Raw genomic sequence first — 23,597 nt, 5'->3', positions numbered from 1 at the left:
GGGTTAGCCTGCGTGGATCTGTGTGACCACGCGGGCTATGGCAGCCAGTAAGGGTGATTCAGCAGAACTGGAGCCTGAAACAGTGGCCCAGAGACCTGCCAGGAGAGGAAGAAGCAGGGGGCACAGGAAACCCGCCCGGCAGTTCCCACGACCCAGGAAGGAGCAGAACCTGAGGGGGATGCCCTGGAGTCTACCGGAGAGCAGGTGGCCGAACTGGGGGAACTACCTGAACTGACCCATTGGCATCAAGAGGTTGGGCCCTCCACCGCGCATCTTCAATCCGCCAGTCTCTATTCTGTTGAACCCTGTGTCAGCAATTCACCGCTCGATGGGGACCCAGGTTGTCGCCTTGGCCTGTCTCTGCTGCCGGTGTCTAAGGTGGGTTTGCTTTTGCTGACCATTCGCCAGCCGTCAAGCTAATCCCATGCATCTTCAGGGCTGGTAAAAAAACACGCTTTCCATTCTGATTCAACATGCAGCTTTGCCGAGAACAACATGGCGTACTTGATTTCTTGGTTGCGCAATGCACACTACACCTCCAAGAAACTACAACATTGTTTCCGCACTCGTAGCGTGAAGTCTGGAAAGAAGGTGATTTTTCTATTGTCTATGGCATGCGGAGGGCAGCTCTCGCCGTTTGGAGTGTGACATTCCTGTCTCGGAAACTGAACACTCTTGCCAAGAGAGGCAGAGGCGGCACACCAGGCTTGGACCTTCCGCATGGTACCCGGTATGCTCCTTCAATGGAAAATTATTTAGATAGTCCTGTTGGCTGGAGGTGTTTAAGTAATAACTCCTCAACAAAGAGGTTGGCCACTTGCCCCTTAGCACGTTCTGGCACCCCCAATATGTGGACATTATTGCGGCGCATTCGTCCTTTGTAGTCATCAAGTTGTTGTTCAAGCACATCCTGATTAATTTGGAGGTAAACAACTTGTCGTTTGAGAAGGTCAGTATCAGTCGTTAGGTCCTAGACGTAGTTTTAACTTCAGTGATGCGTTCTGCCATTTTCCGCATGTCCGCTCTAATCAGGGAGACCTCAGAGGCGAGTATCAATGCGGCCTTCCAGGGCGGTGCGTACCCTTTGTTATGGCTGTTAAGATGTCTTGCAGTGCGGGGTCTCGCTGATCTCCACTGGGTTTTGGGTTAGTTTGTTTCTCATCCTGGCCTTTCTGCCACACATATTTGTACAATTTGGATTGGAGTGGCCCCGGCTGCTGCAGCCACTCGCCATGTTGTAACCGGTAGGTAAAATGTAGTAAATGAGGGACCAGGCCGTACTATCTACTCACCGCCGCCTGGGCAAGGGACAAGGCCCTTTCTGGCATGTCTGGTTTCGCCAGCTAGGCCCAGCCCAATGAATGATACAGTCCCAGAGGAGATACACACCGATGGGAGAAGGGGAAGCACCGGTATAAAGCCGGTAGCTACTCCTGCCACTTGAAGTGTAGTGCTTCGCCGAGCCAAGACTACATAGAGGATTGCGGCCTGGTTCAAATGGGATGAAGAATGTAACTCCTCCCCCCTTGCAGATGGTTTGTGTATCCGCCACCTACACAGATGGTTCACACGAGACTGGCCAGGTCGAAGCATGACTCTCACCCACACCGCCGATAAAACAGAATGTCAGTTTTCTCCAAGTCATCCCCCCCTCACGTGGCAAAAAATGAATGCAGGCTCTGAACCAGCACAACTTCGTTACTGTACGTGTCACCTAGTGCACAGTCGCTGCTAGGAGTGGCGTGGAGGCCCTCTCATCAGGTCTCGTCCTTCTCTGTGGCCCGTGAGCACATCCCTGTTGCGCAGTTAAGCGTACCGCAGCCACCGTATATGGAAGCTTGTAGTTTGGGCCAATGCATGATAATGAGGTCAATAGTGCAATATAGTGTGAAGGCCTGCAGAACTCTAGGTATGGAGGGGTGGAAGAGCACAAGTTGGCAGGCAAAGTCACTTGTGGTAATACGGGGTCTACCCAGCCCCGTATTGCCACAATACGGCGCTGGGTAGGCTGTAAAAGAGCCTGGTTGTCCAGCAACAAAATGAACAAATGGCCCACCAAGAGCCACTATGGAGGTGGGATAAGGAGCTGCACGGAAAGAATGGTACTTCACAGCCCTCCTGAATTGTCTGCTGGAAACATTTGTCAAGTGTTATTGCTCATCAATCATCGAGAAAATGAATGATCCTGCCTTCTGTGGGGTATTCATAAACCAGTAAGTTTAATCTAAAGCGGTTTGGAGGCTGTGGTCGGTATGAAAGTAACTGGAACAGATCTTCATGCCAGATGTGAAATCAACTCTAGTTTCGGTGCTGAACCCATCAGGGAGGCATAGCTTGTGCCGAGGGCGAACCTGCAGGTGGTAATCGTACAGGATGCCTCAATGTATCGGTGAGTCACGAAGGCACACCAGATGGAACCAGTATGGTGACAAAGATGCAAAACATGGAATCTTTAAATTGGAATTTGTTGTGGCATTGCCAACATACCCAGAAACAAGGGTGGATCAGGACCACGTACAGAATCTGTTCCTCTGTAGGGGACTGGAACCGAGACAGTGGGGTAACTTGGCATCCTTGTGTCTTCCACGAGGGAGAGCACAGAGGCTGGGATGATGAGATTTGGACTTCTTGTACTGCTTTTTTGTCTAAGACTTACCTGAAGACTTTGATAAATGACAAAGAACTGCCATGCAAGTGACCACAAGAGCTGGAGAGGGGCCAAGTCCTAGACCCCCAGTGGGAGCAGCCTTTACATAATTCACAGCAATTTTCAGTGACGTACAGCTTGGGCTTGCGGCCCGAGATCACCTTTGTATTTATCAGGGCACAATCTCCACATGACTTTGAGTGGTGGTCCGACCGTAGGCACACAAGGCATATCTTGTAGGGATCTGTCACAGACTTCTGTATGTAACAGTCACTACAAGGCTAAAAGCACGTGGGAAAGAAATTGAAAACAAAACTTGTCAACTGACGAGAAAAGGAGAAGCCTTCAGATCCATGTGGAAAGTCTTGGATAGAAAGGAACTTGACTTAAGCGTACATGGATGGCGCATATACACAATTTCAGTCTTCACTTTCGGGATGCAGTGGAGCTGACGTGGAGCTGGACAACACCACCTACCGGCATGCAGGGGCTATGCTGAAAATCTTACAGATCCATTCTGGAGCCTGGGGATATTCACATGGTGAGGAATCTGCGAAGTATTCATCAGAAATTTTATTTGTGATTACTTTTCTCCAAAATCCTACAGCACCTTCACAACTACAAAGCAATTGAGCCCACCAATTACTGTTCACGGAAGGGGAGAAAGAGGCTTACAGGTTTCACAAATCACGCGCCATTCAGTTAAGGTTGATACACATCATTCTCTTAGCAACAAACAATATGTTCACAAACAGGCTGAAACAAAGTTAACATACCTTCTACTTCAGGGTGACTTATGTTAAACATGTTTAGCCTCTCTTATTTAGTTTGGAATGGACTGGTGACTGAGAATTATTCAAAAGATCACAAATCTGAGGACAATCAATTACCGGGAAGAATAAGCACTTACCTGATCTATCCACAACTTGCCGACAATTATGTTGTGCACAGTGGTGGTGACTTTTTTCCATGTGTAGTGATGTCCAGTTGCCTGGAAGATACAGTGAATGGTTCCTAAAAAGACATAATAAAAGAAAATACAGACATGAGGGTTACTAAAAGAAACGAGCATTGGCATAGACAATAGGTCTCGCTTTTGGGACCTTAAAAGTGTTTAGCTAGAGCTATTGGCTTTGCCAATGTTTTTAAGCTTTGTTATAGAGCATTGTGACTGCTGTGCAGCATGTTGAAAAGCTATAATAAAAAAAGTGTTGTAGCATTTTTGTTACCTTTTATATAACCAAGAAGACATTATGTACAACTGAACTGCGGGCAGCTATCTTCAGTGTCCTCGTTGTGGTCAAGGGAGAGCTACTTATTTACACATGGTATGGATTTGCAACAAAGTACAGGTGTACTGGCTAGAAGTAGTTGAACAGATCCGTTGATCGACAGGGTTAAAGCAGGTTTCTACCCTAAAGCAGTGCCTGCTGGTTATCGTAGGGTGTACCAAACAATGGGAAATGCAACACATATTCCTCCAACTGGCACGCCTCCTGGAGAAGCAGCAGATCCGTCTGGGATGGTTGGGTGCACTGGGGCCCATAGAAGAACGATGGGTAAAGTACACCATTGAATGGTCACTGGCAGAGGAGACACACATTAGGCTCTCAAGTAAAGATGACAAGGTATCCAAAAACTTAGGGTTCTGGGGAGAGATACTGGAGACCTTTAAGGAGGTGGGGACACAAGAAGGGGAACAGATGACTGTACCGGGTGCATCAGGGGAATTTCCCCGGTAACCTCAAGATGTTGCCTAACTGGAGCAATTGGGCCTGAATGGACGCAGGGGAATTACAATGTATTTCTACTGTGCAACAAAAGGGGGCATGTACAGGAAGGCTGGGTTACTATAACAACTCTAAAATGTTGGCGAGATTGAAATGTAACTATCAGTCTTTATGTTTTGAGTTCATAATGCAATGTTTAAGCATAAATTAAGAAAAACATTGTGAACTGAGGCACACATAAACCTGTCTGCCCCCGCAGGAGTGTGGTGGTGATTACATTCACCTGTGCCAATCCGTTCTTGAACATCTCCTTTAAGACGAGGCGGTAAGGCCCACCTTTGGCAAATTGAAACCTGATTGCATGCTTGATATGTACAAATGATGGTTATTCAGGGGCAGAAGTAGTGTGCTTTTGCACCAATATAATAATCCGTTAAAGTGCTCAGTTTACAAAATAACGATCAAATCTGGCAGCAAAACGCCAAACAAGAGACGATTGGATGAAATACACGTGGCAAGCGTTCCATTGACCTGGATCAAAACAACGGATCATTTAAGTGCCTAGATGTGATTCTGTCTGTGGTGCGCTTTGGCTAATTATAGGTACCCAAACACAGTATAATAATATGTAATCCTAAACCTAATCATGCCTTTTTGGGAACAGAGGAGGAACGTGAACTGACATCTGTCCTCCCTCCAACAGTCTCCAGAGTTAACCTTAAAATGATGCCTAGGCGGTGGGTAGCAGATGATTGTTGACAACGAGAGAGGGGCCGAGACAGACACATCTGCTCGGGGAATAGCAACAAACACAATGTGAGCTTAATGGCTCCACCAGCAGGAGGCACTAGCTCAGCACCATGGAATTCAGTCTGGGTGCTTTCAATGTGTCTGGGGCTCGTGGCTGCCGGCATGGGTGGGTCACCGTCCGCTCATGCAGGAACCTCTGTAATGTCCGACCGTCCTCTCGTGCCAGGCCACACTGCTTCGGACCCGCATCTCGCGTCAGGTCCACGGCTCCTAGCTTGCGCCAGACTCGCGCCTAGTAACAGCTCACAGGTGTCGGTTGACCTGCGTCTCATGCCAGCCCTCTGACCCGCGTCTCGTGCCAGCCCACTGACCCGCGTCTCGTGCCAGCCCACTGACCCGCTGCGACTGGTGGGAGCGAGGCTTCGGCCCCGCGCAGCCTCCACGGAAGCTGGCAGTTCGGTAATGAAAATCTCAGTGAATTTGAGGCTTTAGAGAAAGGCTGTGAGGAGTCCATGTCGACGGCCCCTGCTGAGGGGGAGGCCCAGTCCACCGCCTCAAAGAACTCATCATCCCAGGGCAAATAACCCTGCACCTCTTCTTCATAATACTCAGTGACCCTCCCTAATCTGACAAATGACACCACTTAATGTAATGCCCAACTGACCTCACAGAAAAATATAGGCCAACCACAAACTTTGAATCACACTAAAAAGTGCTGGGCACAGAAATTAAAGAGAGGGATAAAACCCAACCAAGTTTAGCCAGGCTGACAGGCTGCACAAACTTTCTGGTAACCCCAAGGATTACAATAGGGGCAGCACGTACCCCCAACGCGCACAACCCTCACAAAACTGACCGGGCCTTCTGCCTCCCTCTGCACGTACTGCAAAATGCGTGAGAAATAGCAGTTATGTTCGCGCGCAAACGAAGGAAGCGGGACGTGGATTATATAATCCACGTCCCGGTTGCGTGCCACAAAAAACTTTATTCAGTGGTCAACCTACCATATTAAAATGATGTGATGGGAAATTACCAAATTAATAGTCTAGATTTTTCCACTTATAGTGTGGTCGACATGTTTCTCCCCTTTATGTGTGAGTTACTGGGCATTCTTCAGGACCATGGGAAGTGTACCTCGGCAGTATGGGCGCGCTAAGGCCCACCCTAACCTGAGCACGTGAAAGTTAAAATTGGTGTAAAAACTAATGGTGCAAAACAAAAGAGAACAAACCAACAAGTTAAGGGGATTTTCCTCAAATTCAGAGGAACCTGTATAGTCTGAAAAGAGAAAGAGTGACATACATACATATAAAAAAAACAGGAACACACAATTAGTTCAGTTTATCTAGTAGGTTCTCTTAGCAGACCGATCTCAGCTTGCAGTGCTTAAAACTAAACCCACAAACAAGTGGTGCTTGTAATAAGTATTTTAGTGCTAGGACTAATAGCCTGCAATTCACAGGCCGGTGGTTCAACATGCACTCAAAAGTCATCAGAAATGGCCCTCCACACCAGGAGTGGCGTTTAGTTGATACTCGTGTTGAGAGATCAATGGGCCAAAATGCGGGGCCGGTAGGTGACAAGTACCAATTGTATGACCCAACGCAAAAGATAGAAAGAAAAGTTCTCACTTGTCACTGAAAGAAACCACGCCCCATAGGTCTCGGGAGGGGGGTGGAGGCGAAAATGGCACACCCTATAGGAAGGAGGACATTAGAATAACAGAGACGAAAGCTGTCAGTACAGGCAATAAAAAGATCCACATAGCATCAAGGACCACTTATCTGTTGTTAATGTGGAGCACACTCACGACCGCAACGCCTGGCACCCGCTTGAAACCTGCGACTTCCTCTATACCGGACTTCGTGGATTGTGATCGGCAGAGGAGGCATCGTTGATGTAGTTGCGCTCGGGAATCGACCCGGAAACCCTGCGCGGTGCCGGGCCAATGATGCGTGGCTGGGGGTGTGTCTATTGGGACCAATAGGGATTGATTTCAAGGTGAAGGCGAGGCTTGGAGTAAAAATGAGCGAGGCTTGGAACGCTAAACTGATTTCGACCGTGAGGACGTTGCGGGTTTTAACAAGGTTCTATTGGCATCAAAGGCATAATGTGGACACGGCCAAAGCGATTGTAGGCACTGCTTATGGTAGAGCAAAATGTCATAATAAAATAAAATAACATCAGAAGACTGCATGGCGCTGACATGAAGCACAGATGGTGTGTACCCAATCAGGATAGCGTTAGTCATGTAATGGCACCGAGTCCTGGAGTGCATTAGGCGCATGGGACACACTGCTGGTATGGATGTATTAAAAACTTTATTGATATTGGTGGCCTATACTGATCTAGTAAAGGCGTATTGGATAGCAGCATGGCGGATCACGCTAGCCAGTAAGGATATGGGCAAAAAAGGATCGTTCAGACCAAGATTCTGGGATCCAAATGATGGAATTAGAACAGTATTGATATTAATATCAGTATTGATATTAATAGCCTATACTGAGCTTTGAAAGGCATGTTAAATATCAGCATGGCGAGTCACGCTTATTGGCCAGTCAGGATAGGGGCAAATGAGGATCACTCAGATCAGGACCCTCAGGCTAAAGAAATAACGTCCAGTTAGTTAACAGCTTGGCAACAGTAAGTACTTATACTGGACATAGTTGTTTGGCCAGTGGGGATAGGGGACAAGCAGGGCTCACTACTTTCCAGACTCCCAGGATGGGGAGCATCCAGCCCATTGTCCATGGTTAATGTTTAGTATTTCAATATGGATGACCAAGGGATCCCATCATTAAGGCCATTTTGGTGTGTCCCCAGTCTACACACCCACCGTTGTTCTTTTTTAAAGAGAGCATTATTTCCGTTTCTTCCCAGATTTACTTGTTCAATGATTGTCCAGTCGAGATCATTGGGTGTGTGGTTTTGGATCAGGAAATGGTCGCTCATCTTTGTGGTTATTTTGCGACACCTGATGTTGCTCCGGTGTTCGCAAATACGCTGTTTAATTTTGCGCGTGGTCATGCCTACATATCTTTTCTGGCAGGGGCACGTAATCAGGTAGACAACATTTGAGGAATTACAATTTGTGTGTGCTCTCTGGGTCCAAAGGTTTCCAGGTTCCAAAGTTAGGTGGTTGGTGTGTTTTGTCAGGTGGCACACACTGCAATTTGAGCATGGATAGTGACCAATTACAGGTGGAAGGCCCCACGCACTGGTTATTGACCTCTCCGTAGGTATGTTTATTCGTTCCGCTTTTGGACGTGAGTGGATTAGAGTCTCTCAGACTTCTTCCCTTCTTGAAGGAAAACAGCGGCTTTTCCCATGAATTGTTATTGCTGGTGATGATGTTCCAATGTTTATTTATTGATTTTTTCATTGCGTCTGACAGACTACTGTATGTCGTGATGCACGTAAGTGGAGGATCCTTAGGTTCTTTAAGGATGTTTTCCAGAAGGGCTTCGCGAGGCTGGTTTCTGGCACGTTTGTTGCCCTAGTCTAGAATTTGTGTGGGGTAGCCTCTTGCTTTAAGTCTCTTTGTTAGGTCTGTTGCTTGTTCTCGGTATTCCTTAATGTCACTGCAATTCCTCCTGATCCTCAGGTACTAACCCGTAAGGAAGGTTTTCCCTGAGTGGTCTAGGGTGGAAGCACGAAAATTCCAATAAGTTATTTTTGGCAGTAGGTTTGTAATAAGTTCTGGTAGCAAGGGAGGATCCTCTCACTGTGATGACCAAATCAAGAAAAACCACTTCTTCTTTACTGTGACAATGTGTGAATTTCAGATTTGGGTCTAGGGTGTTGAGCCAGTGGAGAAACTTCTCCAGTAAGAACTGGTCGCCCTTCCAAATAAGGAGGACGTCGTCTATGTATCTCCTCCATAATCCTATGGAGGAGGAGAAGCGTTTATCAGCTGGGAGAATGTATTTTGATTCAAAGTCATGGACGTACAGTCCCGCTACGCTTGGAGCGAAAGTGCTGCCCATGGATGTCCCAGTGCTTTGTAGGTATAGTTGGCCCATGTACTCAAAGTAATTCTCTTTCAGTGCTATGGTGGCACATTGGAGAATAAAAAATGTTGGTGTTCTGTATTCCCAGGTTACCGAGTCCAGGGCTATTCCCAGGACTCTGAGGGTGTCGTCCTGAGGGATACTTGTGTATAGACGTTCGATGTCTAGTGTCACAAGGATGATGGATCCCTCTTCAAAGGAAAAGTCTTGTAGAAGTTGGAGTACATTTTTAGTGTCTTTGAGGTAGGTAAGAGTATTTTGTATTATGGGTTTTAGAAAATGATCACAGAACATTGAAATCGGTTCTAGTAGTGACCCGATCCCGGACACAATAGGTCTGCTTGGCGGGGGAGTTACATTTTTATGAGTTTTAGGTAGGGTGTAAAAGTATGGTATTTTATTCTCACCCGCCGTTAGGAAAGCGGCCTCTTGTCTGGAGATGTGGTCATTTTCTTCTGCTTCCTTGACTAAATCATGGATGCGTGATTTTAATTCCGGAGTAGGGTCTGTTGTGAGAGGGGTGTAGTTGGTCCTATTGTCCAGAAGAGTCAAGCAAGCTTTGTCATAATCAGGGGTGTTCTGAATGACAATACCACCCCACTTGTCAGCAGATTTTATTGTAATATCTCTACTGTTCTGTAGGTATTGGAGAGCTTCATATTCTAGGGCAATAAAGTTCTTAAAGGTTTTTGGTGTCTCTAGGGCTTCCATGTCGTTGAAAACTGCCTGCTCAAATGCGGTCATCTCTGCTGGTATACTGTAAGGAGGAGGTACAAAGGTGGATTTTACTCTCAGGTTGGTGTCACCTCTATGGGGTTCAGTGTCTGTTTTTTCTTTGGATTCAAAAAATGATTTGAGTTTAAGCTTCCTGAAGAACTCGGAGAGCTTGCAATGTAACTTGAATTTGTCAGGTCTTTCTGTAGGTACAAAGCCAAGGCCCTTCTCTAGGACCTGGATTTCCACTGGATTCAGTTCCCTGTTAGACAGATTTGTGATCAGACTCCCTGGGCACTTGTGCCTGGTATTGGTGTCTTGCTGCGGGTATGGTTCCCCACAGGGTCCTCTGTTTCCCATGTGACTTGGTTTTTTTCTCTTCTCCTTCCTCACCCCCTCCGGCCTCTCTCTAAAAACGGCGTTCGGAATTGGTTCTGATGAAAGGTGGGTGGTTGCATGTATGGATTCCACCCCATCAATGGGAAGGGAGGTTGGTGTTGGAAGAAATTGGGGGGTTGGCCATTGGCTGGTGGTCCAAAGGTTGGCCATCTTGGTTGCTGAGTGTAATGGTTGGATCTGCCTCTGCCCCCTTGCCTTCGTCTTTGTTTTTGACTGTTATCGCTAGAACCACTGCTAAATGACATGTTACTATCTGAGTGGTCTGATTTGTTTGAATCTCTATTTGGGGGTGTATATTCTGGATCGGAATAAGGGTACACTTTGCTGAATTCAAATTTCTATAAATCTTTTGGAAATTTGGTCACCTTGGATTGTAACAGGGAGTCTTAATATTCATTAATATTTTATTGATTTCGTCTAACTTCTTTTTATAACCTGTCACAGTAGTTTTGAAGTGTGTTTCAGTTAGTTGAATTTCGACTATCCGAGCTTTGTAGAGACGGAGTGCCGTTTTTATGATCAGCACTAGCCAGTCTCTAGTACAATGCCAAGCTATCCTTGCCCATTCCTTTCGGAATGTAGCATCATTTAGAAACATTCGTGGGGCATTGGTAACGAGAAGACCCCTAGGGGCCGTATTAGTTGAGAGGTACTGTTTCAATATAGTCCCATGTAAGATGGGCCCAATTCGGTCTCGTTTCTGCTCAGTTAATTGTTCCCATTCTGTGGTATGAGATATTGCCTGAGAAATAGCTGGATCCGCAAACAGAGTTGAATCTGATAGAATAGCATCAACTTCTGCCTCAGAGTATGTTAATCCTAAATTCGCCATTACAGGTGATGGTGCAAGAGTTGAATGATTCTCTTGCTGGGTTTATATTTATTTAGTATACTTATAAAGCGCAAGCCTGTCACCCAGAGGGCATCCTGGCGCTTTGAGCTTAAACAGCAACACTAATCACTTACGCAGCATTTTTTGGAAATAGGTGCGTTTTTAGGGCTTTCCGAAATGGCAGGTAGTTGCTGTGGCTTCTCATAGAAAGAGGCAGGGAGTTCCACAGCTTGGCAGCAGCCACACTGAATGAACGGCCGCCCATCCTGACTCTCTGAAACCTCGGAACTACCAACAGCTGCGCAGAAGAGGAACGTAAAGGTCGCGAGGCAGAGTACCAAGAGAACATGTTCTGCAAAGGGATCGGACCCTGATGGTGTACAGCTTTGAACACTAAACACGCTGCTTTGTACAGCACCCTCAGATGTACCGGGAGCCAGTGTAACTCTCTCAAAGCCAAGGTAGAAGAACTAGACCTAGGCCATGAGAGGGCCAACTTGGCGGCCATGTTCTGCACGCGTTGTAACTTCCCCACCAGATTTTTCGGGGCCTCCAGAAGTAGCGCGTTACAATAATCTAAACGGCTCAGAATAGTGCCGCGAACCACTTCCGGCCTGGCATGGGCGGGGAGAAGGGGCAGAACTTTACGCAGCATGCGTAACAGCATCAGGCACGTGGTCGTGGTCTTATTAACGTGCAGATCGAGCTGTAAATTAGGGCCGAAGATCACCCCCAAGTTGCGGGCAGATGGCGCAGCCGAGACTGTCTCGGGAAAGGAAGCTGGCCAAAAGTTCTCTGGTAATGTCCATGAGATCCGGTCAGTGGAACAGTAAAGAACCTCAGTCTTCGCACTGTTAAATTGTAGGGAGTTGGCCCGTAACCAGTCCGCTGTGGCTGCTATGCAGTGATGGAATGTCTCCAGCGAGACCGCCTTATCACCCTCCAAGGAAAAGACCAGCTGGGTATCATCAGCATAATTAAATGCCGAGACACCAAAGGATTTAATAAGCTGGACCAGGGGGCGGAGGTACAGGTTGAAAAGTATAGGGCTGATGGCCGAGCCCTGTGGCACCCCCTGCCCTACTGTCCTTGGTTCGGAGCAGAATGGAGGAAGCGATACCAGCTGCTGCCGACTGTCAAGTTAAGATCTAAGTCAGTCTCTTGCCTCCTCTGTGACCCCGCACTCTTCAAGAATCCTGATGAGGGTTTGATGGCACACCGTATCGAACGCGGCCGACATATCGAGCAGCACTAAAAAGGCTGCCCGACCACTGTCGACACGCAAACGAAGATTGTTCAATACGGTTACCAACGCCGTCTCCGTCCCGTGCCCGGGGCAGAAAACAAACTGTGCCTCATCGAACCACCCGATGTTCTCCAAGAAGCCTGAGAGCGCGCTGGTCACCCATTTTTCCATGATTTTAATCGGAAAGGGGAGCAAAGAGATTGGCCGATAGTTGGACAGACAAGACGGGTCCAGCGATGGCTTCTTAAGCAGAGGAGATACTATTGCTAACTTCCAACACTCAGGGACGGATGCCAACTCCAGAGACTGGAGGCAGATGGAATGCAATGGTTGAAAAAGTTCCGCCTGAAACGCCTTCCAAAATTTGGGAGGCAACGGATCCCGCGGAGAGCCAGAGGATACCATGTTTGCCAAACTGCAGAATTCCTCGAAGGAGGGACGAGGAAAGGATTTTAGTTGGGGTCGACTGGAAGGAGAGACCGGAGCTCCCAAACTAAAAGCAGGAGTGCTCCGCTGGGGTCGACTGGGTGAGATGTCCGGAGCTCCCAGACCAGAGTCGAAGACATCTGTCTGGGGTCGACTGGACAAGTCACCCGGAGTTCCCAGGACAGGAGCTACAGTAGGAAAGCACGGTCCGATCGACTGGGGTCGACTGGATAACCCATTCGGAGCTTCCGAGTCAGGACAAGAGTCAACTGGCCGGGGTCGACTGAACGGGCTAACCGGAGCTCCCAGATCGACAGTACTGGGCACGGGATGTTTTAGGCCCTCTAAGATCTTGGCAATTTTTTCTTCAAAAGCCCCCGCCAGGGAATCGCACAGGGCCTGCGATACAGGGACCGTGTTGGCGGCGCATATAGGGTGAAACATGTCCCTGACGGTTTTAAACAGTTCTTGCGATTTATTAGGCGCCTGATTCAAGGTAGATTCCAGAAAGGTCGCCTTAGCAAGCTTAATCTGCGCTTTATATTCCTGCAGTATAAGCCTGAACGAGGCCTTTGCTGATGGTAGATATTGCTTCCTCCAGGCCCTCTCCGCACGCCTACAGCTCAGCTTCAGTTGTCGAAGCTCTTCCGTATACCAGGGGGAAGGCCGATTCACTCTCCCACGGGACTTACGAAATGGGGCCACCTTGCCCAGCGTGTTGGTAATCGATTGGCAGAGAGTAGAGTAGCTTTCCTCCACTGATTCACTCAGACAGAAATTGTCTGGTAGTAGGGAAGGCAACGGAGAGCGATTGAGTAATCGAGACCAAGGTCTGCCCAGTTTTGCCACTCCTACCCCCGAGGTCTCAGAGGAGTAGTCACCTATAAGAAGGGAGAAGGCCACAAGTGCATGGTCCGTCCAGCATTGGCACAGGATGTTGGTGACCGTAGCAGATTGTGCATCAGCAAAAATCAAGTCAAGAATATGGCCTCCCCTATGGGTCGCAGAGCAGACCAGTTGTTGCAGCTGGATGTCACCAAGGGCCTGGCAGAGTGTCGTGAACGCCCCGTCCGAAGGACCCCCCTGCCATAGGTTGAAGTCACCCAGGACCAACAACTTAGAGTGGGTGTTGGAAAGGTCATAGATTAGGTCAAGAAAGTCTGATAGAGAGGGAGCCGATCCCGGTGGCCGGTAGCAAAGCACGCCTGAGAGCAGCGTTCCCTCCAGACCTCTAATGGAAAACCCCATCAACTCGAATCCCAACACCTCCCTGATTTTGAGCTGGAAAATACCAAGCTTTTCTCTATAGATGATACCAATTCCACCACCTCTGTTCTTCAGCCGAGGGGTGTGAATAATTTTAAAGCCTGGAGGACATGCAAGTCCCAACTCAACTAGGCAGTCCTCGCGAGTCCATGTTTCAGTAAGAAACAACACGTCCAGCCCTGATGAGTCGATCCGAAATGCAATCTCTGTATGATGCTTACACAGTGACCGCACATTCAGCAACCCACAAGACAGGGACTGAGATGGAGAGGAGCCAAAGGTCTTCTTAGGCACCAGCGTCCGAGTCGGTCTAAGTTCGAGTAGAGCAGCCCGGGAATATACCAGGCGAGTGTGTGAGGGGCCAGAGGCGGCGGCCCTAGGCGCGCCCGTTGCGCGAACGGGCGCAAACGGGCTTACCTCTGGCGCCCCTCCGGCGCGTCTACGGCGCGTCCGCTGCGCGCACTCGCTGCACGCTTGTTCCGCCATACCTCTATATAGTATTACGCCGCGCGGGCTTCCGGCTGCTAGAGCCTCCACACCCGAGCAAAATGGCGCCTAAGTGTCCCAAGCTTCTACACTCACCCAAGATGGCGGACGGAGCACCAAGATCACAATCCTAAAATCCCGCAAAATGCGAGTGAGGACACAATTATAGTGCAGGTGAGCCTACAGATGTCCCTGGTAGCTGCAGTAGCAAGAGCCAAGCAATTAGATGACAAAAAGCGGCAGCGCGATAGTAAGCAGCGCAAGCAGCGCAATTAAGAATAAAAATGCCCAAGTATATCTAGGCACCAGTAAAAAGCTGTCCAGCAAATAGCGCGGTCAGTTAAGGTCTGAAGGGGGGAATTTCTGTGAAGCTTAAATAAGCTCTCCAATGCGGGGGCTTCCGGCTGCTAGAGCCTCCACACCCGAGCAAAATGGCGCCTAAGAGTGTCCCAAGCTTCTACACTCACCCAAGATGGCGGACGGAGCACCACGATCAGTTAGTATGACTCTCACAGCTGTGCGCTGCTCATTAACTTAACGAGAGAGGGAGGGTAGGTAACACTAACACTCTCAGTCCCCCAGGAAACTTATTTCAAGGTGAATGGAATAAATCTCCTTGGATTTATTCTGAAAGCCCTCACGCACCACCCTGGTTGGTGACATGCTTCATCATTGGGCCCACTGGGAGAAGCAGATTGCCTCCCCAGTGTGCTACAACGCCAGGATACTGCGGAGCTGGTTTTGTGAAAGTTGTGTGAAAAGGATATAAAAATGTTCCGGTTGACTGCCACAACAAACATTATTCAGTGGTCAACCTAACATTTTAAAACGATGTGATGGGAAATTACCAAATTAATAGTCTGGATATTTCCACTCATAGCGGGGTCGACATGTTTCTGTCCTTTATGTGTGAGTTACTGGGCATTCTTCAGGACCATAGGGAGTGTACCTCGGCGGTATGGGCGCGCTAAGGCCCACCCTAACCTGAGGACGTGTAAGTTAAAATTGGTGTAAAAACTAACGATGCAAAACAAAAGAGAACAAAGCAACAAGTTAATGGGATTTTCCTCAAATTCAGAGGAACCTGTATAGTCTGAAAAGAGAAAGAGGGACATACATGCATATAAAAAGGCAGGAACACACAATTAGTTCAGTCTATTTAGTAGGTTCTCTTAGCAGACCGATCTCAGCTTGCAGTGCTTAATACTAAACTCACAAACAAGTGTTGTTTGTAATAAGTATTTTAGTGCTAGGACTAATAGCCTACAATTCACAGGCCAGTGGTTCAACATGCACTCAAAAGTCATCAGAAATGGCCCTCCACACCAGGAGTGGCGTTTAGCCGATACTCGTGTGGAGAGATCAATTGGCCAAAATACGGGGCCGGTAGGTGAAAAGTACCAATTGTATGACCCAGCGCAAAAGATAGAAAGAAAGGTTCTCACTTGTCACTGAAAGAAACCACGCCTTCGCCTCCACCCCCCTCCCGAGACCTATGGGGCGCGGTTTCTTTCAGTGACAAGGGAACATGGAAAACCAGAGAGCACACACAAATTGTAATTCCTCAAATGTTGTCTACCTGATTATGTGCCCCTGCCAGAAAAGATATGTAGGCATGACCACGTGCAAAATTAAACAGCGTATTTGCGAACGCCGCAGCAACATCAGGTGTCGCAAAATAACCACAAAGATGAGCAAACATCTCCTGTTCCAAAATCACACACCCAATGATCTCCACTGGACAATCATTGAACAAGTGAATCTGGGAAGAAACGGAAATAATGCTCTCTTTGAAAAAGAACAACGGTGGGTGTGTAGACTGGGGACACACCAAAATGGCCTTAATGATGGGATCCCTTGGTCATCCATATTGAAATACTAAACATTAACCATGGACAATGGGCTGGATGCTCCCCATCCTGGGAGTCTGGAAAGTAGTGAGCCCTGCTTGTCCCCTATCCCCACTGGCCAAACAACTATGTCCAGTATAATTACTGACTGTTGCCAAGCTGTTAACTAACTGGACATTATTTCTTTAGCCTGAGGGTCCTGATCTCAGTGATCCTCATTTGCCCATATCCTGACTGGCCAATAAGCGTGACTCGCCATGCTGATATTTAACATGCCTTTCAAAGCTCAGTATAGGCTATTAATATCAATACTGTTCTAATTCCATCATTTGGATCCCAGAATCTTGATCTGAACGATCCTTTTTTGCCCTTATCCTTACTGGCTAGCATGATCCGCCATGCTGCTATCTAATACGCCTTTCCTAGGTCAGTATAGGCCACCAATATCAATAAAGTTTTTAATACATCAATACCAGCAGTGTGTCTCATGCGCCTAATGCGCTCCAGGACTCGGTGCCATTACATGACTAACGCTATCCTGATTGGGTATAGTGAGACACACCTTCTGTGCTTCATGTCAGCGCCATGCAGTCTTCTGATGTTATTTTATTTTTTTATGACATTTTGCTCTACCATAAGCAGTGCCTACAATCGCTTTGGCCGTGTCCACATTATGCCTTTGATGCCAATAGAACCCTGTTAAAACCCGAACCGTCATCACGGTCGAAATCAGGTTAGCGTTCCAAGCCTCGCTCATTTTTACTCCAAGCCTCGCCTTCACCTTGAAATCAGTCCCTATTGGTCCCAATTGACACACCCCCAGCCACACATCATCGGCTTGGCACTGCGCAGTGCTTTCGGGTCAATTCCCGAGCGCAACTACATCAACGAGGCCTCCTCTGCCGTTCACAATCCACGAGGTCCGGTATAGAGGAAGTCGCAGGTATCGAGCGGGTGCCAGGCGTTGCGGGCGTGAGTGTGCACCACATTAACAACAGATAAGTGGTCCTTGATGCTATGTGCATCTATTTATTGCCTGTACTGACAGCTTTCGTCTCTGTTATTCTAATGTCCTCCTTCCTATGGGGTGTGCCATTTTCGCCTACACCCCCCTCCCGAGACCTATGGGGCGTGGTTTCTTTCAGTGACAAGTGAGAACTTTTCTTTCTATCTTTTGGGCTGGGTCATACAATTGGTACTTTTCACCTACCGGCCCCGCATTTTGGCCCATTGATCTCTCAACACGAGTATCGACTAAACGCCACTCCTGGCGTGGAGGGCCATTTCTGATGACTTTTGAGTGCATGTTGAAACACCAACCTGTGAATTGCAGGCTATTAGTCCTAGCACTAAAATACGTATTACAAACACCACTTGTTTGTGAGTTTAGTTTTAAGCACTGCAAGCTGAGATCGGTCTGCTAAGAGAACCTACTAGATAAACTGAACTAATTGTGTGTTCCTGTCTTTTTATATGTATGTATGTCACTCTTTCTCTTTTCAGACTATACAGGTTCCTCTGAATTTGAGGAAAATCCCCTTAACTTGTTGGTTTGTTCGCTTTTGTTTTGCACCATTAGTTTTTACACTAATTTTAACTTTCACGTCCTCAGGTTAGGGTGGGCCTTAGCGCGCCCATATTGCCGAAGTACACCCCCCATGGTCCTGAAGAAAGCCCAGTAACTCACACATAAAGGGCAGAAACATGTCGACCCCACTATAAGTGGAAATATCCAGACTATTAATTTGGTAATTTCCCATCAGATTGATTTAATATGTTATGTTGACCACTGAATAAAGTTTTTTGTGGCACTCAACCGGAACATTTTTATATACTATTCACACAACTTTCACAAAACCAGCTCCGCAGTATCCTGGCGTTGTAGCACACTGGGGAGGCAATCGGCTTCTCCCGGTGGGCCCAAGGATGAAGCATGTCACCAACCAGGGTGGTGAGTGAGGGCTTTCAGAATAAATCCAAGGAGATTTATTCCATTCACCTTTCTCCTTCTAAGTGCTTACACACACCTGTGAATCACACACTTTCATTGTTTGAATTACATCTGCTTCCTGCAGTATGAACAAAGATTACATTTTTTGGAGGGGATACAATTGCCAAGCACACTGTCAAATAGTTTTGAACATCGTCAAAGACGAAACAAAAGTTGGGAGCGGAGCTTCGGATCCGCATCAGCATGCACAGAAAAAAAAGAAACTGACATCAGAGCGCAAGGGTGGAGCTAATATGCAGATCTACTACTTAACTTTATGGTTGGTATGGAACCACTGCAGAGCTGCATGATGCAACCTGCTGACAAATGGGAGCACTACTGTTGAAGTTCACTGTATTCGGTCTGAGGACATTCAAAAGGTAAGGAATGTGTAGTTCGATGTATTCATCGAAGCGGCTATTTTTTGCATGCATGAGTCCACTTCATTCAATAATGAATGCAGACATGCATCTGTGTGTCTAAGTAATGTGGTCCTTTAGACAAGGATTTCTTCTAGGCAGGACACTGGTAACAACAGAATGACATTTTTAATAGTGCCCATTTTTCATACTATGCATGTTCCAGACATGCACTGCCCCAGAGACTTTTCATGTTCCAGACATGTTTGTAAAACAATCCAGAGAAACAATGACAACTAGGCCTAGGTGTAATTTTTAGTTTTGCATTATGCAAAATTCCTGAAACTAAGCCACTTACCACAATTACATACCATTCATTGTACATTTACCACAAACTCGCGGGAACGGCAGTATCTGTTGTTCGCCGTGCTTTGGATTTCTATGCACATTTTTTTAGTGCAAAATGAGCTCTTGCAACAAAAATTGCAGTGAGGGTGCATGTTGAAAATAACTTTACATGACTTATTTGAATTTCATGTAATTTTGCTAAATTGTTGTATAATTACAGGAAATCAAATTTCTCAAATCAGAATTTAGGCTGTTGCAATTTGCAGCGCAAAATCATGTTCTCTTTATACAGGCACTCTGCGGTTTTTAGCAGTGACCACGGTCTGCTTCCGCTTCGCTGTGATGATATTGAGCAAATTACATTCAAGTGATTTAATGCGTGACTGCTGTATATAGCAGAAGGAAAGCAGACATTTTGGTGTCCATGGTTTGAATCTGCAACCTTAACGCCATACCTCCTTCAGGTCTCTTCCTAGAAACTTTGTATCAGTGTAGGAAGTAACAGACAAACTCACAGCCAGGTTTCTTTCAAGCATCTTTTTTACACTATAGTTCTTGATTTACACAATCCAATTAAAATACTGAGTCTAATGATCTCACCAAGAGGCATGATCGACAGGTATTTGCCACGGAACTTGCTGGTGATTTTAATCTCCTGCCGCAAGGTCCAGCCATTTTTGGAGTCTGCATGATGTGCAGCAGCAGGTGGGTGGTGGCTGACCTGGAAAAGATTTTTTAGAGTTGAATACCATCAATAAGAGTGGAAAAAGGAATACAGAATAGGTTTTCTATTTGCACTAAGCAACGTCACGTCACACAGGTGATTGCGAGAACATTTACAAAATTTAACACATCACAGCTGGCAGCAGAATGCCAAAGTGTAATTTGTTCCTTCTTTACAAAACTTTATGCTAAGTGACATGCTATTCGATACTAACACAAATCAAAAAGTTACTTTTATAAGACACTGCTGCTCTTCGGCTGTAAACTCAATTGCATTATCAATTAGGGATACCAGGCTACCCAGTGGCTTGTCCACAAACTAAATCAATATTGCTTATGGGCGGGTTCGACCCATGCTACTGTTCGTATTACCTGAGCACAAGCTCTTCATCCACAAAAGTAAAGTGCAAAAGACACTTCCTTCCTAAAGAGGAAGAACCCACTATTTACCACAAGTAAGGGGGTTTGTTTACATTATCGCTGGGTGTGCAAACATCTCCCAAAGAGCATAGTACGTATGTTTTCCAGTCCAATCTCTGCTTATCCAGTAAGTGATGTACTCTGTCATCCCTGCTTAGGCTGTAGACCACACTATACAAAAGCTGAAGTGAAGTGCAGGATACAGATACTGTATGAATGTTGTTAGAGGTAAATTACTTATTCAGCCATAAGACGTTCTCAAATTTTTAAAGTTAGTTCAGAATAGTACAGAAATCAAGGGAACTTAATTGAATTATTTAGCATAAGGAAAGTTTCCATTTCAATGGGTTGCAAAATAAGGCTTTCCATCGGAACAATATCCTAAACATTTTTGCTTGAAGTGGTACAAGTGACTTCCATGTGGTGACTGCAAATCTAGGGATGTTGACCAAAGAGTGCTTTGGTCTCATTTTCTCATTTAAATTGAAAGTAGAGACGGGAGGAGCTGTGGTAGTTCAATTATCATGAAGGATAATGATACAGGATACATTTGACCTTGAGTCCGTAGTTGTGATTCTTTTCCCTATGATGCTTAGCAACAGCCAACAAAATGCACTTTGTCACACCCTATTAGCATCACAAGTCAAGTTAGTGCTGAAGGCCATGTGAGAAGTTGGCCTGATATATGATGCTCACTAGGTCTAGTGATCACCTTGTATCAGTCCAAACAACCCTTATGGTGATTGGTTGTAAGTCAACCTTATAGACCAGCTATCCTAATGGTAGCATGGACAAAGCAGTCTTAGGCTAAACTCTTTTGGCATGTGAAGCCAGCTGTTCTACCACATATAACCCCTTTAATACCAAGTGAAAGGAAACCACACAGGTTGTTATGAAAATAAACAATATTTATTAATAACAAACACCTCTGAACTCTTTATGAGGTCAGAGGGCTAAGCACATGACAAGACTCTTAAGAAAAATACGTTAAGTTGCACGAGTTACAATGTTGCCCTAGGGGCGCAACAAACCATATACTAAACAAGTGGTATGAGGAAGTCGATAGAAGGAATGGAGCTGTCCAGAGGCTGTAGTATCGCTGGGACTACACTATCCTAACTTTAGTTAAGTGAGAGGAGGCCCACGGAACGCGCATGCAGAGTGTGAACTCACACGCGAGATGCGTAACAACGCCTATGGACAGTACAGTTCAAGAAAAAGGTGAGTACGGACAATCCTGACTAGTTAGGACTAAAACGACTGTGAATCTGGACACTAGGAGAGTGAATCTACCCTTGAGCACCGAAATGCTCTTGTTACCTCACTCACAGGCTGCGGGAGCATAGGTGCAAAGTTGTGTCGGCTTTCTGCGTTGACGTCTATGGAGCCTGGAAGAAAAGATGCTGCAGGCGACCAGGAGGAAGATGTCCGGTGTGATCCAAGTGTGGATCACGGAAGCTGAAGACCTGAAAGCAGAGGGGACAATGTTCAAAGTCACTAGCCAGTGACTGGAGTGGAACCAGGAAGGAACCAGATGCTGTCGTCGCGATCAGGTGAAGAGTGGACGCTTGTCTCTGCAGCCACGTGGACCAGGAGTGTCTTCGACGACCAGGATGGAGGCACGAGCTGTCCCATGCAGGCTCTCGCTGTCGGCGGTGTTGGATCCGGATTCGGCGTCAACAGGCCTTGGCAAAGGCAACCCACGTGGTGAGTGGAATCGGCGTCTGGTGCGGACCAGGAGGGTCCGGGGTACTTCTCCTTTGCAGGGAAGCAAGGGCCAGTCTGGAGCAACCAGACCAGCGGTGTGTATTTCAAGGATCGTCGTCTAGGAGGCCACTAGCCAGCCGGCAAGTGACCAGACAACGCGTCGAGCAGAAATCAAGCAAAAGGGCCCCACGCAGATCTCGTGGATGCTGGAGGGCTGATCGAATATGCTACTTACCAGTATGCAGCTGTTCTTGGCATGTAGGGCTGCTGACATTCATATCTGTGCATAGATCGCCGCCTATTGTTGGGTCCAGATGATCGCACATTGTTGTCCTGGAAGAGTCTTCGAAGTATCACGAGATAGGTGGCTCCTCCCCTGGACTACAGTGCGCATGGGCATCGACTCCATCCTCAGATTGTTTTTAGCCATTGTGGCCAAGATGGAGTGAAACTACGTGAATGATGACCATGCTAAAAGTATGTGTGAATGCTGCAGCCGCTACAGGCGCCGGGGAGGAGGGCAGGCGATATGAATGTCAGCAGCCCAACATGCCAAGAACAGATGCATACTGGTAAGTAGCATATTCGGTTCGAGGCATGTGGGCTGCTGAATTCATATCTGTGCATAGAATACATAGCAGTCCCTCCATTAACGGCGGCAGCCCGTGCCAGCTGCAGCAGTTTGGAAAAGTGTTTTTAGAACAGCCTGCCCTACAGCTGCCTGCTGTTTGGAGTGCACATCAACACAGTAATGTTTTGTAAATGTGTGTGTGGTAGACCATGTGGCTGCTCTACATATGTCTTCCAAAGGAATATTTCCAAGGAAAGCCATGGAGGCCCCCAACTTTCGGGTGGAGTGGGCCCACGGTGGAATGGTGAGAGTGCGCTTGGCTTTCTGATAGCAGATCTGAATACATTTAACAATCCACCTGGCTATACCAGCCTTGGAAATGGGGTTACCTTTGTGTTGTGGCGCAAAGGCAACTAATAGTTGTTTAGTCTTCCGAAAATCTTTGGTCCTATCAATGTAGTACATTAGGGCCCTTTTGACGTCAAGTATGTGAAGCATTCTCTCCGCAAGTGACTCTGGATTTTGGAAGAACACAGGTAGTTCTATAGTCTGGTTGATATGGAACTGAGAAACTACCTTAGGAAGGAATTTAGGGTTAGTGCGAAGCACCACACTGTTGGAATGAATCTGAATAAATGGCTCTTGGATAGTTAGTGCCTGGAGTTCACTAACTCGTCGTAGCGACGTAATCGCTATAAGGAAAGCCACTTTCCATGTCAAGAACTGAATCTTGCAGGAATGCAGTGGTTCAAAAGGGGGACCCATCAGCCTGGTGAGGACCACATTGAGGTTCCACTCGGGAGCTGGTGGCGTCCGCGGAGGAATGGCTCGTTGGAGTCCTTCCAGAAAGGCTTTAATGGCAGGCACCCTGAAAAGTGAGAGGTGCTGTCTGTTTTAGAGATAAGCAGCCATTGCGGGTAGATGTATACGAATGGAAGCATAGGCCAGATTACATTTGTACAGATGTGAGAGATAACAAATGATGTTTTGAATAGATGCATCCAGCGGGTTAATGTTGTGGTCTGCACAATAAATGACAAACCGCTTCCACTTCGCCGCATAGCATGCTCTGGTGGTGGGCTTCCTTGCCGCCCGGATTATGTCCATACAGTCAGGAGGTAAG

General features: G+C 47.0%; 1 protein-coding gene across 1 annotated transcript in view; it reads right to left on the bottom strand.

Annotated features, from left to right (window-relative positions):
• The window catches only part of OSBP (oxysterol binding protein), a 442,669-nt gene that overhangs the window by 107,400 nt on the left and 311,672 nt on the right, over positions 1-23,597 (bottom strand). Inside the window, exons 9-10 of the mRNA XM_086953078.1 lie at positions 19,654-19,774; positions 3,558-3,661 (exon numbers count right to left, since the gene is read on the bottom strand). Coding sequence (XP_086809204.1) covers positions 3,558-3,661; positions 19,654-19,774 — 225 coding nt within the window. The remainder of the gene's footprint in view (positions 1-3,557; positions 3,662-19,653; positions 19,775-23,597) is intronic.

The sequence above is a fragment of the Lissotriton vulgaris genome, chromosome 1_2 (genome assembly GCF_964263255.1).
Source record: "Lissotriton vulgaris chromosome 1_2, aLisVul1.2, whole genome shotgun sequence".
In the NCBI taxonomy this organism is placed as follows: Eukaryota; Metazoa; Chordata; class Amphibia; order Caudata; family Salamandridae; genus Lissotriton; species Lissotriton vulgaris.
The sequence above is the reverse complement of the archived record's forward strand: the minus strand, read 5'-3'. Positions and strand labels throughout refer to the sequence as shown.